Source organism: Thermobia domestica, chromosome 1, assembly GCF_964235325.1.
Source record: "Thermobia domestica chromosome 1, izTheDome1.hap1.1, whole genome shotgun sequence".
NCBI classification, from domain to species: domain Eukaryota; kingdom Metazoa; phylum Arthropoda; class Insecta; order Zygentoma; family Lepismatidae; genus Thermobia; species Thermobia domestica.
This window is the reverse complement of record NC_137454.1, coordinates 202,536,018-202,554,311: the sequence shown is the minus strand read 5'-3', so window position 1 is coordinate 202,554,311 and position 18,294 is coordinate 202,536,018. Positions and strand designations below refer to the sequence as shown.

Genomic DNA, 18,294 nt, shown 5'->3' with positions numbered 1-18,294 from the left:
AAATGGGAAAAATTTGTGCCAAAATGAGTCCCACAAATCTCACACAGCAACAAAAAGATCAACGGAGGATTGGTTGCTGATCTGTTGAAACAAGTGGAATTGAACACAGAATTATCACTGGTGTTTTTTTTTTTTTTTTTTTTTTTTTTTTTTTTTTTTTTTTTTTTTTTTCAGAATGAGACAAAACGTCAAAGTTCGCAATGTTGTTCGAAGAAATCGTCAAGACCAAAGAAAGCGCACATGTCGAAACAAAGGTGAAATGTATGCTTGTGTGTTTCTTTGACTCACGGTAGTGTCCACAAAGAGTGGTTACCTCTAGGCCGGACAGTAAAGCAATATTGCTAATAATAATAATAATAAGTTCGAAAACGGGTCCGTCGTATTTGTTCAGATTTTGCTGACAACTGGATCCTGCTTTAGGGTAGCACACTATTCAATACTGTATTGTTTGTTGGGCAGTTTTTGACGTCGAAGTCCATTGCAGTCACACACCCACACTTTGGTCACCCGACATGACATCGTATGATTTTTTTTAAACTCCCAGCATGAAATTAGTCGTTAAAGGATACCATTTTGCAACAGTACAGGAGATCCAACCAGCTGTAACAAGGACATTTGCTGTTATACCATAAGATGTGTTTCAGAGATGTTTCCAACTATGGAAATGCCGATGGAGTAAGTGTATAGAGGCACAAGAGAATTACTTAGAAGTTGATATCATTGATAGTCATGGTATGTTACTTTGAGAAGCTGAATCATTTGCAAGAAACGCTTCTCGCGTTGGTTTAAAATTTCAGTATATTTTTTTCCTACCTAGTCTCATTACTTTATTGTCCAACTTAGTAGTTATTACTTATCTCGCACTAGGGGGAAGGTTAACATTTATGTGAAAAGTTTAGTGTTTCACGATTACGTTAGATTAAGAAGGTGAAACTCAGTATATAAACTCATTAACAAGTGAGTTTCGTTTCACAGCGTGAAACTATGCTAGACTTCCAAACTGTGCGAATCTAGTACTCAAATTTGAAATAGTACATCTATAAATACTGGTTGCAAAAATTTATACGATCAAAGATAGAGTTGTTCTTTGCATGCTGAATCCATATTAAGAAGCCATTACTCATTGTCCCTAATTGTTTTTGTTTTTTTTTTTTTGTGATAAAGATTGAAACTCGGAATCGTTAATTTGAACCACTTCCGATTTGAATAGAGGGCTAAGAGAGGAGATAGACCCTATTCTTGGGAGGCTGAATCGATTGCAAAGAACCGCTTACATTTTTTGCTCTCTGAATATCGCCATAAACGTTACAACGTTTATCGCCATAAAACGAAAATGGTAACAGATAGTGAGAAGCGGCTTTTTGCAAGCGATTCAGCGTCTCAAGACAACATATGAGTATTTAGAACACTTTATCAAAAGCGAAAGTGATTCAAATGTACTATTACTTTCGGTTTTAACCTTGATTTCCGTAGAGCAAAAGCAGTAAATGCTATCAAGTTACGGCTTTTTGCAATCTATTCAGAATCCTAAGAATAGGTTCACTTCCTCCGTTGAAGCTCTATTCAAACCAGAAGAGGTTAAAATTAGCCATTTCCGGTTCGAATGTTTGTAGATAGCAAGAAGCGTTTCTTGCAAATGATTCAGCTGCTCAAAGTAACATACCACGGCTATCCACAACACTTTTTCAAAGCCTGGAGTGGTTCAAATTTACCATTATTTCTGGTTTCAATATTCCGGATTGAACAAGAACGGTAAAAGATAGCAAAAAGTGGCATTTTGCAATGGATTTAGTGTCCCAAGAATATTCTCACTTGGCCCTCTATTCGAATAGAAAGTAGCTGAAATAAACGATCTTTGATTTGAAGCTTTATCATCATAGGTTAATGACAATAAGGGATAGCAAGTAATGGCTTCTTGATACGTATTCATCGTCCGAGGAACACGTTCTATTTTTGATTTCATTAGTTTGTTGCAATCAATACTTATAAATGCATTACTTTGAGACAGGGTTGGCTGGTTTAAACCAAGGTGGTTTAAACCATGGTTTAAACCAGCTGGTTTTTTCAAAAAAAAACAAGTGGTTTAAACCAAAAAACGAAAAATGTTCGTAAAAGTGTAAGTGTTTGTAAAATCTTGATGAACACACATTTGTGGGTTAGCACGTTTCACTCTCGTATATTATTCGTATTATATTCAGACCTAAATTCCCCATTCATTACTCAAAAAGATTATACTACAAAAGCAACTTTTTTTTTGCATAAGTTTATAAATGTTTGTTTTGTGATTTTTTGTAGTTGTTATTGTTATGTAATTGCAATCAAAGAAAAATTCTAAATATTGTTTCGTTTCAATGTTTACTATTGATAAAATACATCGAAATGCCGTACTTTGTGTGTGGGAGGGGGGGGAGGGTCATACAGACCCCACGAGAGGCATTTAGTAAAATGAGAAGTATCTTTGGTATCTATTTATGTATAAATGAGTCTGAGCCAAAGTGGACTCAAATAATTCGTATCTTTATTCACTTTTCTTACTTATATGCAAATTAAGTCGTTGTATTTCTTTAATTTGGACCAATAAAAGTCGTTGTTAACTAACTTGAACTAAATTTGTTCTCCTGTACTCCGCAGTACTTTGAAATTATCCATATGTAATTCTGTATAATGGTTTCACTTGTGCAACTGTTTATCTTTTTGTCCTTCTGAAATGACTCTTGACAGTTATATTAAGAAGCATGTAAAGATCAGTACAACGTATTTTTATCAGGATTCCTTCGTGAGTGAGTCGGCAGATGTATCGCATTTGTGGCCAATTAGTCCTGGTTCAGAGTTCAAATGGAGGACAATTTCTCTCGGATATAACTCGAGAAGCGGTTTTTATTCCGCTTTAAGCTTATGTGACCCCTTCCAGCATAACCCGGTTGTTGCATAATAACATTAAGGCGAAACAAACTTATTTCTCTCCATATATGATATGAATATATAGAGCAAATTATTTAAACCAAATAAACCTGGTTTAAACCAAAAAAACCTGGTTTAAACCAAAAAAACCGTTTTTTTTTTTGGTTTTTAAATAAAAACCATGGTTTTTGCCAACCCTGCTTTGAGAATTGAATTCGCATAGTTTGGAAGTCTTAGTTTAACACTGTGAAACAATACTCACTTCTTTATCATCTTTAAATTGAGTTTTTTTTTTTTTTTTTTTTTTAAACGATCAGTTGTAAAAACAGTGTATATCGTACGCGATCTACAGAACTCAGCCGATTTTGAGCAAGCTTGAAGTGGAGATAAACCAGCTATGGGAAGTTGACCCCTCCATATTCGATATTTAAAAATTAGATACTATAATAATTAGGTCATAATTTGTTCAGTGTTCTTTACCGAGAGAAAGAGACCAAAACTAGTTGATGGTACCAACTTCACACTTGCGTACTCAATGTCGCAGAATCAACCCGTACTACTACCAAGATTTAGGTAATTTGTTCAGTATGCCTCATTATTTGTTCAGCCTTATATTGGAACATAGTGAACATTTAATGGTAAATTCGGGACAGTGACAGAATTTCAAAGTTCAAAATCAAAAAACCGTATGAAATCTCACTAAATAGTAACATCGTAATTTGTTCATTATTAGTTGACTTATGTTGGGATACAATGTACATTTTATCGTAAATTTAAGGAAGAACAGAAATATATATTACAAATTCTAAAAACCATAGAAAACCTCACGAACACCCACTTATTAGGCGCTTCCTCTATTAAACAAGGGTAAACAAATTATGTTGAAACAATTTATAACTTAATTATAGGTGGTGATTTCAATAGATTCTGTGACATTGATATGCAAACGTAAAGTTAGCCCCATGAACCTGTTACCACTTTTTCCATAAAACAAATTAGCACACGGCGTAATCGTAGGACATAAAATTGAATGATTTTATTTTTCGTACAAGCAGAGGTGAACAAATTATAGGACCTAGTGAACAAAATGAAACACATTTTGACCTAATTATTAGTTGTGGTTTGGATTGACTGCGCGACATTGGATATGTGTTGGACGCTCTCTCTATGAATAAGCGTAATCAAAGCATGGGATATAGTGAACAGATTATGGTTGATTCTATGACGCTAAGTACGCAAGGTGAAATTGGTCCCACCATCTTGTGTTGGACAGTCTCACCCACCTTGTGAGACGCTCTCCCCATTAATAAACGTGAACGAATTATGGATCATAGTGAACAAATAGCAACAAATTATGCTTTAGAATTACCAACATAAGATTCTCTCTTTGTCCCATTTTTGGTATGTATTGTACGATATGTTCGATGATGAACCTGAAAAATCAATTTAAATAATACACAAATTGGTACAAATTCTGTTCCATTTCCTGAAGTTTGATAGGATTCTTTTAATTTGTAACATAGTTGGATAAGAGACATCTGGGCGTAAAACCTGGAACGATAATGTAAAACAAGACTTCGGGTAAGTAGGGTTATCAGTCTCAACTGGATTAGTTGGTCAAGAATAAGATCCAGTGGCGTCCTTTTTTTTCTGCGACGATTAACTCAGGGTTTCTTAAGCGGTACTGTCAGTTAATTTGTAGTTCTTCCCTTCCCCGTTTGATGAAGCATTAGTCAAAAAGCTTGTGATTTATTTTGTACTTAGTGATAATGGTTTTGTTATTTTCTGTTTATATATTGGTATTTGAAAACAGATTACTTACTGTAAATAGTGAAAACATTATCACACAACACTAAAAAAGATACATTATAAGAACTTTCGTTAAATGAATCATCGGATAGGGAGGGGAAAAATTAAAAAAGGAAGACAAAAACAGAAAAGTGGCTATGATATATCCACTGTGACAGAATTATATCGTGTATATAAAATTATAAATTACATCATTAGTAAATTTGTCAAGGTGGCTATTTACAGCTAATGATTATAATAAACCCGAATCTATTAACCTACTTGTCAAGTTCTTCCACTGCTCACTTTAGAAAGGGAATCCCTGTTTAAATTATTCATGTGTTCAATTCAAGTAAGTCCTGAAGTCCATCGACTGCTAAGTAGAATCCAAAACGGAGAAAAAAAATGCAAGTAACACCAGGTATTAATGTATAAGTATAGGTTTATCCCGCTTAAATTAAATCAATGATTTACGCTTCCTAGTGACTCTGTGTAAGTACCACTGTTTCTTCTACATGATATTCCCAATTAATGGGTTATATTTCATTACAGATACTATCTGCCTAGATAGCTATGACATATGATGATGTCTTGGTCCATTTGGGAGAGTTTGGCCGATATCAGAAACGAATATATTTGCTCTTATGTCTTCCTGCTATATCCTGTGCCCTTCATAAGTTAGCATGGGTATTTCTTGGAGCGAAAGTTGATCATAGGTGAGATAAAAGCACTAGTTTTATAATATCTATGTTTATTATTGGAGAGAATGTATAATTTGTATTTTATATTATTATTATTATTATTAGTAGTAGTAGTAGTAGTAACACTACTACTAATAATAATAATTGTAGTTGGTGGTGGTGGGGTGTATATAATACATTATATATTCTATATTATATATTCTATATTATATATTCTATATTATATATATATATATATATATATATATATATATATATATATATATAATATTATAGAATATATATATATATATATATATATATATATATATATATATATATATATATATATATATATATATATATATATATATATATATATATTTCATTTAGTTATTCGTTTATTATGATAATATGAAACGTGCCTATATAGGCTGTGAATGTCTGTAATCATGCATCGTCAGTGTATATGTTCACTGTATCTTTATTTCTGGCTTCCTTTACTTCCAGTCCGCTGTTTTCTTTTTGCCCTCATAAAACCGGTCATATGCAATTTCTTTACCTATATGAATTGTTACCATATATGAATATGTTCCAGATAGAGTATGTATTATAGGTAAGTAAAGGAGAAGAAATAACTGTTCTGGAATAAGTTTCCAGTGTTTCTAGCAATAAATCCTCAACTAATTTTAGCTAAGGCTCCACTGATGGTTGCAGCTTAAGCAACGAAAATTCAGCCCACAGTAGAGGTCAAATGCTAAGATAAGATTTTTCTCTTCTTTTACAATTGGATTGTATCACTAACTGAAAACTGTTTTGTTATAAGTTCATGCTCCTGAGTTTCAAAGATTCAGCCTGACCTCTAAAGGAGTGAGTGCACAACGATTTATGACAAAATGGTCAATGTGCTAATTATAAAGAATAACCAAAAATTAATGCTGTAGATGAGCGCGGATGTGACGATTCGCGCGAGCTAACGGACGCAGTACTGCTCATCAGACTACTCTATCAATGTATAAAACCTTGGGCTATATCAGCAGACGACTATTACGAACATATTTTGTAATCGAAGATCATCAGCGTAATCGACATCCTAATCTAATGAGCATGTAAATTAAGCGCTAAAAGATTGGAAAAAGTGCTCGTATTACGTTGTAGATTTCGTATTTCCCTGTCTGAATGATTGTGGACCATGTCTGACATCAACGATAGAACTTTCTGGATCCTTTGTACGTTCATCAAGAGTGGAGACATTTATATAATATCGGGAATATTTAATAAAATAAAGAACCACGAGAAACGCTGTCGATCACCTGTTAATTCCAGGACCAGCTGAAATCCACGTTCTTGACTAAAGCAGTTTTTAAATGTCATTGGGATTGTCACCACACCAGTCAGCTTAACGACCCGGAAAACTGACTTTTACAGTAATCTCAGTCAGTTTGGACATTTTGTTTTTCATTCTCCACCGTACGCAGATAAGTGCAGAACTTGGCATTAGATGGCATCAGAAATGTTACTATTCATCTCAGCAACCCCGAGGACTATGGATTTCACACTAATATTAGTCGTATCCGAATATTTTTACATGTCACTCCCCTCATCCCACCCACTCACCTCCACAGTATTTTGTCCAGGTTGTATGTGTATGTCGATTTGTTTTTAGATATGGTAACATACCGAGTTTCCTGACATGAGAAATGAAATGAAATCTTTAAGTTTCACGTTCCATGGTTATGCCAGCTAGGCTAAAGGAGAAGGTGAAGATGAGAAGTGAATGAAACGGTGGAATGAAGAAAGTGGGAGGAAACAGGAGAACCCAGATAAAAAGCCACGCACACGGTGTTTGCCTACCACAAAGTTCACTTGGCGCGAGCTGGGATTGAACCAAGGATCCCATGCACCAGAGGTAAACGCTCTACCACTGAACCACCACGGTCCCTCCTGACATTAAAAATTCGTTTTTTTTTTTTTTTTTTTTTTTTTTTCATTTCATAAATTTGAAACTACCGATTCCCTGTTGAAACCTTCTCATTTTCTCCTTAGATACGGACCGAAAAGTTCTATATGGCCTACGTCTCGTCTAAACTATAATCTTTGCGCTAAATTATTATTATTATTATCCGTGATAAAATTCACATCAAGAAGAGTGTCACTTAAAGCTTCCATAAATAAAGTTGCATAGTGAATGTTGATTTATAATGTGAAAATTATCAACACTTGATTTATTAACACTCCCATCAACACAACATTACAATTAACTATAGGTAATGTTAATGTCATTAACAACTTTTATTTAACAATATTGATTGATTTCTATAATTGTGTCATCATGTTACTTAAATTGATTTCTTCTTCTGTTTTTTCTTTTAAAGATGTAAGCTTCCTTATGAAGGAGAAGATGCTGTGTATACGCTGGATGAAAATGTATGGAATATGTCTATACCATGGGATTCCGCTGCGAACAAATCATCTATGTGCACAAGGTATGATGCAGATTTCACCGATGCATATTATGCGAATGGAATTCCCGCAAATAGAACTGTTCGATGTAACGATTGGGTATACGATTATACGAAGTACAAAAGCAGTGCCGTCATTGAGGTAAGTTAAAAACGAGAACTTATAAAGCACAATTGTGGTATTTTATTATATCGTATAAATATAATATATACAAAAAGAGAGACAAACATTAAACTCACCTATGTATTGTTCTACATCAGTGTTACTTTGCATATAATTTTGATAATGAGTTTTCCTTTTTTCCCGGAGTTTTAGTATAGATTGAAGAATACTTTTAAAAAATCAATCCGCGGTTTAAGCCTGTATTAATACCGAGGAATCTCAAATTGAAGTAAATCAAAGGACTTAGCGGTCTGTGAAGTTGTATGTGAATGTGATAGCAATTATTTTGGCATGTCACAATACAATATCGAAACAAGAATTAAAAAAGAAAGAAAGAAAGAGAGAGAGAGAGAGAGATTCAAAAGAAGAGGGATTTGTAATATCAGACATATTTAAGCATTTTTTCTGGCAAAAACATAATATTAACTGTACCGGTATGCACTTTTTGTATACATCATCGTCGCATATTGAAAGGAATCTTTGTGAATCAACTAATGCGCTTGCCGCACTGGAGTACCACCTTTCGTGAGATCAGCTGAGTGAAGCAGTGTTGATTGAGTCAGAGGAAAGATGGGTGACCGTACGTACTCCCTACATAGAATTGGCATTGCGATGTCTACCCAGCAGCGTGAGGACAAATGGAGAGATACTTGAAAGAAAGGAGTAGCGAACTTCGGTGTAGAAAGCCATCATAGTTCATGTCGCAGGAATATAAGCACGTACTGCAGCAGAATAATTACGGGAAGCAGACGAAATAACTTTCCTCTACACCAGTCGGTAAACACTGTTTCGCGCAGAGATACAACAGCGAGTTACACGGTTTGTTTTTGAAGGCTGCAAAGGAGTATGAAAATCGTTATAAATACGTTGTATTCAATTGAGATTTTCTTAAGTAAAGAAAGAAAACAAATCTATTATTGAGTTGACTTGAGTTTGAGTTTAGCATCCCTTTTAGCAGCGAGATTACATGAGACGTGAACCTACTGATTAACATGGATTCCGAACTACGTGTGAGTTCCCGGCGGGAATCGAACCCGGGTGTTATACACCAAAGGCGCGTATGCTAACCGCGTAACCACGAAGGAGCTCTAAAATCCATTATTATTATTATTATTATTATTATTATTATTATTATTATTATTATTATTATTATTATTATTATTATTATTATTATTATTATTATTATTAAAAAATTCCATTTGCAAAGAACATAATTTTGTTTCTTCCAGCATGAAGAGTGACAAGAGCTATCTAATCATCATCCTGAATTTTGGGGTATTAATCTCTAATGACATTAAGAATTAAAAATAACAAATAAGTATAAAAAAAATAACCAAAAGTTGTAGTTGTTCGGTTCTTCACTTCCTAGTTTATTATATATTTTCCATGTTTATTGCATACATAATGAAAGAACAATAATCTTAATTGTTAAACTATATAACTTGTAATAACTTGTTAATTAAAAGAAGTACTATTATATATTTTAACAATTATAGAAATATTTATAGGAATATATATTGTTTGCAGAGAAACAATGAGTTCATTACAAAGTTTACAGAAAGATTAAAAAATAAATTTATTAAATTAAAACTACAACTTGTTTTGCAATATTCCGTGGTTTGTCTGTTCATCCTTTTGGTTAAATGCTAGTTGTTGAAAAATGTTTTCAGGACATTCGGTCTTTAATCTAATAATATATTAAAGGAAAATCATTCATGATAAATATAGAGAAAAGAAAAATGTGAGGAAATAATAATAATTCATCTGTATAATCTACGAAGAATTATTTTTTAAAAATCCCTACATAGTTACAAAATTATAAATCAAGTTTAAAAAGTTATGTAACAAGCATAATATCAACGTAACATACAAACTTGCAAGGGATATCTAAAAACAATTAATAGCTTACAGAAAGCAAGGAAACGGATGCTTACGTAATAAAACGTGTTATTTATTCCAATCCCAAAGAGTTTCAGTAAATGCTTTTCACATTTCTGATATGTGTGACAATGGTCATTAATGTGATGTAAGTGAAAAAAACTTGTTCTCCTGAGTTCAAGTTGAGTATGTTGTTTTCTTCTCTCCAAAACACCAAACACAGTAAGATCTCTCATAACCGGAAATACCAGATCAGCGGCTTTTTTTATCCTTTACCAATTCGCCTTGACCAGACAAGTCCAGTACCAATGCTTTGCACAGTAGCATACTCAAAGCGGGTTATTGGCTTGGGAGTTCTGTACACTACTCAGTCGGAACTCGCGCCAACAAATTTCATTCTCAACTACTTCATCAGATGCCGCTATGGCTACTCGCAACAAACGCGAGAGAAATGTTCACACTGAAAATTTTTGGAGTTTCTACTAATGGCGTCAGAAAATATATACAGGTAAATTCTCATGTATATCCTGACAAAATCTTGTATCTGGAAATGTCTGCATCTCGTTGTTGACAGTTTCAAGAAATCATACTAGTTTTCTCGGTTGAGTTGAGAACATAATACACTACGAGGGATCTCCCAATAGTAAGTTTACGAGGTATATGTGGCAATAATAATGTATTGTGTTGTACGTAAACCAATGCACATTGTGTGCCTAAGTCAACACTTTATTTTTGAACACAGTCAACACTTTATTTTTGAAGACGATTGAGGCATTTGTCTAACTGTAAGATGAGTTGTCGATGCCCCTTTCGTAAAATTTGGATCCTGATTATTGAGCAAGCAATGCACCTCTTCGTCACTTTGGAATCTGTGCCCTCCAAGATGTTCTTTCAAAGCTGGGAAGAGATGATAATTACTGGGCACTAGATTAGGGCTGTATGGTTCATGTTCCACATACTCTCACCAAAACTATCAGAATAGGTTCTTAATTGCCAGTGGCAGTGTGTGCTCGAGCACTATCGTAGTATATTCTTTGAAGCAATCTAGGATGCTTCCGACGAGTGCAAACATTCCAATGTTGCACCGTAGACAACTGCATTGATTGCTGCTCCATTCTTCAAGAAATCGACCAGTAACACACCCTTCTGATCCCAGAAGACAGTAGCCATCACTTTGCCAGCAGACTTTACAACTTTAAATTTCTTGCTGCTTGGGAAACCTGAATGCTTCCTCTCCTTGTTTTCCCTTTTTGTTCCTGTCCCTAGTTTCGTACCAGTGACAATATGCTAAAGAAAATCTTGATTGCCAATAGCGTATTGCTGGAAAAATAACAGGGCATTTGTCTGTCATGCAAATTGTTATGAGTCTGCCACCTCGCGCACAGCCATTGTTTCACTGTTGCTACCTTCCCAACTCGAAAATTGCGAAATATACGTCGTAAACTTACTTTTGGAATATCCTCGTATAGTGGCAGGAAATTGCCAGTCAATGGATCACCTTTGCTACTTTCAACTTTAAACATGCAGGATTTGGTAAGTAAGCAAAATCTTGAAATTTTTGGCGTGGAGTTTTTGTATTGCTTGTTAGCTATAAATGTGGTACTCATAGGGGAATTACATGATGAATTTTATGAATAATTTTTATTATTGTAAAGTATCACTTTTATGAAAATTTTTTGTTCTGACTCTCTATAAATAATTCGTTGCATTAAATACGGATTCTTTTCCTTTATTATACTTAAGGCAAATATGTAAACCCTAACATATTACAGAGATTAGTTTATTGAAGTTATACAAAATAGCAAGTTCTGTAAAGTTGTATTTACATAGAAAAAATGATACATGGGTTATACAATAGCATTAGATTGTGTAAACGTATTAGTTACGCAAAAAATTAAAAACCGTGTTTCTGGACTTTCGAACATTTAAATATCATATTTATGACGTGAAATAAATCAAAACCTAATATAAAACAAAACAGAGCATTTTAATATTATTAATAAATTGTTATGTATAGATAATAATATTTAGATAAGATCTATTGACATTGAAAACATAGTTTACAGAATAGTCAAATTCTTGTGAATAAACTATAAATGCAAGTTAATAAGTACGTAAATTTATGATCCTAGTTTTTTACGAGTGTATATATTTGTACACACATATCTGGACATTTTTATTCAAAGAGATATTGGCTTATTTTCTGTTTCATTAGTAGCTTATTATTTCGTTATTATTTTGAAGATACATCTTTTAACATTTCCTATGTGTAAATTAATATAGCATTAATAAAATCTTGTAACTTAGCGTAGTGGTGTTTTATTTAATTGTCGATCATTTTGATGTCATACTGGCATCTTTTTTCAGACTTGTACCTTCAATTACTAATTGATTGATTGATTGTGAGTTTTACGTCCCGTTCAGCAGCGAGGCTATATGAGACGTGGACCTACTGATTAACGTGGAATCCGAACCACATGAGCTCCCGCCGGGAATCGAACCCGGGTCTCCCACGTCAAAGGCTAGTACGCTAACCGCTTAGCCACGAAGGAGCTCTCAATTACTAATTGAGTTGCTGACAACTTACAATTTTTATGTTGTGTCTGCTTCTTCCAACTGAATACTACTTTTTAACACTCCACATATACATTCTTCAAAAACTAGTGGAGTAGACTAAAAGCAATTTAAATTAATGGTAAAAACACTAATGCGTACATTATTTTAAATACCACATCGCCATCTTACAATGTTGCCAACACTATTTATGCAGTTCTTAAAAAGTATGAAAAATTGTTGAACCAATTTCCAGTATGAAATTTCATTAAAATATTCGTATTTACTCAGTGTTGCTAAGCGTAAGAATGTTATTCTGGTTTTTTATTAAGTGAGCCCTGGTCAAGATTAAGTTCCGGTTCTTTATTTCTAATAAAGAAAGATTCGTAAGTATGCTTTTCGATTTACAAATAAGTTCTATGAAGCAGTTGTACCTTTTTAATCATGTGCTCTGATGCAAATAAATGTTTGGATAAACATAATACTGTAAGATCACAATATTTAGTGCCTCTGAAGTGTTCTTTAATCGTAATTGCTGCATTCTTTTTGGACATTTCAGTGTACGTTTTTAAAACAGTGACCCATCACAGAGTAAATTCCTGAAAAATTTTGATTGTTCACGCAATATTATTTGTGCTCCGTAAGTTCTTTCTAATTTCAATGAAGATTTGAATGCTACTTTAAAACCATATTTATTTGCAATTTTCTGAAGTCTGTAGGAAAATTTAGGCCATAACGGTGTGGATATCCAATTTTCAGAACTATTATTTATTTTCTTAGTATCTTCATTATGGTGTTTGTAAATTTGTAATGTTTGTAATTTCTGTTTGTCCAACGTTATTTTAGAATAACCATTTAGAAGCCCTAATTTGTAAATTTGTTGTAGTTGTGCCTCTAGTTTATTTTTTAAAAGAAACTAGTCTGTACAATATAAGGAAAAAATCACCCAAACAGTATTCTTAATCTTGAACGGATGAGCAGGCTTTTTATGAATATAGAAATTTGATGCGGTAGGTTTCCTAAAAATATACGTGAAGAAATTATTCTCTTTCCTGAGTATAGTAATATCTAAGAAATTAACTTTATTTTCCTCTAATTCTGTAGTGAATTTTGTAGTATGATATATCTTATTTAATTCCTTTAGTAGAATGCCCGAGTTTTTATCTTCTCTATGGATGTATAAGTTTCGGCTTACAATACTTAGTATATTTTAGTTTTCGAAATGATTCACGACAATATTTGCGATGAGCGGAGAAAAGGGCTGCCCATCTCCAAGGCTTCAACTTGTTTGTAAATTTATCGTCGAACGGGAAATAATTAGTTTGTAAACATATTCACTTTTTTTATTTATTTATTTTTTAAGTTATCTCATAAATTTCCGAATCATTGAATTTATTTTCCCGCAGCCAATTTTGAGTACATGTTATAGCTAAACCTAAAGGTATTGAGCTATCTACTACATTCACAGAAGCTAACTGAAGCTTGTTAAGATTTACTAACGCATAAATATATATTTTTAGTTCATAACTATCATCGGCTGTGTTGGAGGAAATATATTTGATTAGCATTTGGCGATTTTGTAAGTCGGATAGTATTTATTCATAATTATTTGTCTTAAAGGAATGTTAACTTTGTGTAATTTTGATAACCGTATATGGGAGGTAAGCTGGGTGTGTCTATGTGAAGACTTTTAGTTAGTTTGTCATCAATTAACGAAGATTCATCTATTAAAGTATTAACCTTCCGAATAATTTCATGTAGAGGATTCGTAGAAATTTTTTCGTAGTCTGAATGTTAATCTTGTCTAAACGTTTCTTCGCATAATCCTCCTTGCACGTAATGGTGAAGGAATTCGTCAGATTTCAAACACCGGCAGTTATTATCCTTAAGCCATTTTTAACAATTTGAAATTAATTTAGGCATATGATCTTGTAGTGTCAGGTTCATCCAAACAATTATCCACATCAAACCACATGATTGAAAAGGTACCCTCATGTCCAAAATGATTGTCGCATCTTGTAAGAATATAATTTGATAATGATTTTTGCAGATACTTTTAATACTGATACTATGTGTATAATCAGAAAATGTATATTTGTGATAAATTTCATAGGAAAAGAATTATAAATACGAAAATTAGAATGAGTAATACAAAATGTTGCTAAATGGACAAGAAAGTTTTATTTTCGTTTTATTGTTCTTATTTACTGCTCTTTTAACATGAAATTTGGCATATACATGTCTTTGCCGATTATACACATACTAACATTATAAGAAATACCGGGCGAATTCGTTATCAAATTATATTCCTACAACAACATATTTATACACATGCGACAATAATTTTGGACATGAGTGTACATTTGCTCCATAGAACTTATTCGCAATCGGAAAAGCATATTTACTAATCTTTCTTTAGTAAGACTAAAGAAAAAACTTAATTTTGACCAGGACTTACTTAATAAAAACTGGAATTATATTATTAAGCTTAGCAACACTTCGAGTAAATACGAATAACTTTATGATACTGAAAATTGACTCAACAGTTTTTCATATTTTTAAGACCTGCATAAATAGTATTGGCAACATTGTAAGATGGCGATGTGGTATTTGAAAATAATGCATTTCTTTATAATGTACGCATTAGTGCTTCTAATATTAATTTAAATTCTTTAAAGCATGGTCCCTCAACCTGGGGTCTGAACCCCTAGGGGTTTCGCGAGAGGGTTTCATGGTGGTCGCGAAGATAAGCGGAATAAATAAATATAAATAGAATCTAATACCGGAAAATATTTTTAACTATTATTTTAAATTTTGTTCTGATAGGCATATTTTTATTTTTATACATACTGTTAAGAACAACAAAAAATATGTCTATTAAACATTTTCAACAGGTGCAGAGTTGTTTAAAAATCAATTTAAATCAAAGAGTTCAATATGAAACTAATGAGAACCGCATATTGAAATACCAGAAAAATACACATGCAGCAAATTCTGCATATTGAAATACAATTAAAATTGGAAGCTAATGAGATACCTGAGCACAGTGCAATTTCACTAGTGCGGCAATGTCCAGGTCAATCTTCGTGACGCACATTATCAAGTCAGTTTCAACTGATAAGCAATTTCTTGTGTCTGTTTTAATGCTTACCATGGAAGAAAAAACACTTTCGCACAGGTACGATTGAGCAAATGGAATTATTGCTTTTAAAGCAGGAGATACCAGACCAGGATATTCTTCTCTCTTCTTCAACCAGAACTTGTCGAAGTCTTTGTTACAGAAAACCAGTTGCAAGGATTTGTCGCACGATAATTGTATTAGTTGGTCAAGAAGTGGGTTCAGATCAACTACTTTGATGGCCTCTTCAATGAAGAATTTAATACCCATCTTGAACCAGCATTTTCATCGTAGGGAATATATTACTGTTATTGTATCCACTATACAAATGGATTCTACTATTATAAAAATAGATGGATATCGTGAGATTCCACACAAGCTTATTACAAACCAGAAATTATAAGGAGGTCGCTGGCAAGAGGATGTGATAAGCGGGAGTCGTGATAGGAATTAGGATGAGAGCCACTGCTTTAGAGTACTCCACTAGTGTTTGAAGACTGTTTATATATTTACATATATGGAGTGTTAAGTGGTATTCCAGTTAGAAGAGGAAGACACAAGATCAAAAATATAAGTTGTCAGCAACTCAACTAGTAATTCAAAGTGCACGTCTGGAAGATGATGTCAGTATAATATCGAAATGTTCGATGATTAAATAAAAGAGCAATACACTAAGGTACATAATTTTGTTAATTTACATAACAGTGTATTATACATAAAATTAAAACATTAGCTCCTTTGTATATTTAGTTAATTAGAGGGAAAATAAATTTTCTATGCTCTTTCCAATTTTTTAGTGGGACCTAGTGTGTGAGAAATCTTGGCTAGAGGCCACAGCACAGGCAGTATTTATGTCAGGAGTGCTTGTGGGTTCACTTTTGTTCGGTGACTTGTCAGACAGGTAGGAATTATAGTTATTATTTGATTTAAACAAACAACTTTTTGATACAGAAGTTCTTTTCAGAAAAGATTTATTCTGTATAATTCACTTAATTTTGAATGTTTGTGCTTCACTACTTCAAAAACATGTCTTCTTACCGTATACATTCTGTATTTTGTTCGTTTATTTAACTGGAAACTGTTTATGTAATGTTGTTTTACACTGTCTTTGTGTATATATATATGGTTTAAGTACTAGTGGTAGGTTAGTAGGCTGTGCATATGTACAAACGGTATGGAAAATATCGGGATAATATTATGTATGCTATATACTATTTCAAAAACAATGGAAGAGGTTCTGTTTATTTGAAATGTTATACTACGAAAATTCTAGTATTACTAATCACAATCACCATAGTGCAGGCACGTAGCCAGGATTTCGTAAAGGAGGGGGGAGGTCCGTGACATGAAATAGTGTGGTCATCACATCAAGGGCTTGATCATTCTAAACTACTTTACGGCAACATATATTGGCTCATTTAGCCAGGATTTAGTAATAGGGGGGGGGGGGGGGGGTACATGAAATATTGTGGTTACCACGCCAGGAGCTCGATCAATCTAAACTATTTTACTGGCCACATATATTGATTTGTTAGGACAATAAAATGAGGATATGTTAGTAAGTATTTTAATAAGAAGGTATAAAGACATCTCGAGTAAAAGAATAAAAGAAAGTATTGAAAAAGATTTTACAATATTTACGTTCGTTCCTTTGTTCATTCAAATATAACAATTTTCCTTTCATTATGACCTCAACTATTACAGAAAGTATATATCCATATTATAAACAGTACATATCCAATAATGTTTTGTAAAATATTTTACAATATCTGCGTTCATTTCTCTGCTGAATCAAATGTTAGCAGAAGTTTCTTTCCACATAACTTTTCCTTTTTATTATTCCGTCAACTACTGTCTAGATCAAATGACAGGTTAAAAGATCAGTAGAAAACTGTTTCTGCAATAACATGTTTGATACTGTAGAGAAGTGATGCCGAAAAGTTATTATAAAAAATGTCCACACTGTTACAGAAAGGCAATATGCTTTCGAAACCTTGAAATTTTCCTGACTAACAGAAATTCTGAGAATTCCGTAACTTTTCCAGAAATTTCAAATTCCCTGACTTTTCCAGGATATCCCACTCATTCGCCACCATGAATTGCAAGTAATGTATATCTCCTCATAAGAAAGAGTAACCAAAAGCTTGCTGTAGCTTTTTATTTTTAACTCGAATTCTTCTTTTTCTCATTTCTTTTTGTTTCATCCTTCCTTAATTTTTCATTTCTGGTTTCGAAGGAAGGGGGGGTCCGGACCCTCTGGACCCCCCTTGGCTACATGCCTGCCATAGTGTAATTGTCCACCACTCCAAATACCACCCCAAATAGTGACACCAGAGATGTTTAACATTTCTGTCACAATTTTGTGTTGACTGGTACCACTCCAACGAACATAATTGTGTCTGTTTACGCAATTGTTCATTTTTAATGAGACCTCATGTGTCCACAAAATTCGTTTCCAGAAATCTATGTCAGTTCATTTCAAATGAGAAACCACTCACAGAACTTAACATGCCGGTCCGAATCACATTCGTGCAATTCATGCAGAAGCTGTGGCCGGTAAGGTTTCATCTTCAAATCTTTTAACTCAGCTGTTCCTTAAATAGGTACGTGTCATTCCCAGTCACATGCGCACCTTCTGGTAGACTTCTTCGGGCTAGGTACACAACTCTGAACAAGAAACTCAGTATCTTCTGCATTTCGTTACTGTTCGTGGTCGTCCGCTTCACGGTAGATCATACACAGAAGTTATAG

General features: G+C 33.5%; 1 protein-coding gene across 4 annotated transcripts in view; it reads left to right on the top strand.

The window, feature by feature from the left end:
- Positions 1-18,294, top strand: part of Orct (Organic cation transporter) — an 86,767-nt gene that overhangs the window by 12,858 nt on the left and 55,615 nt on the right. For all 4 annotated transcript variants that reach the window (XM_081768523.1, XM_081768539.1, XM_081768514.1 and 1 more), the window contains exons 2-4: positions 5,242-5,405; positions 7,745-7,973; positions 16,341-16,444. In XM_081768523.1, the coding sequence (XP_081624649.1) occupies positions 5,263-5,405; positions 7,745-7,973; positions 16,341-16,444 (476 nt within the window). In that variant the 5' untranslated portion in view covers positions 5,242-5,262. The remainder of the gene's footprint in view (positions 1-5,241; positions 5,406-7,744; positions 7,974-16,340; positions 16,445-18,294) is intronic.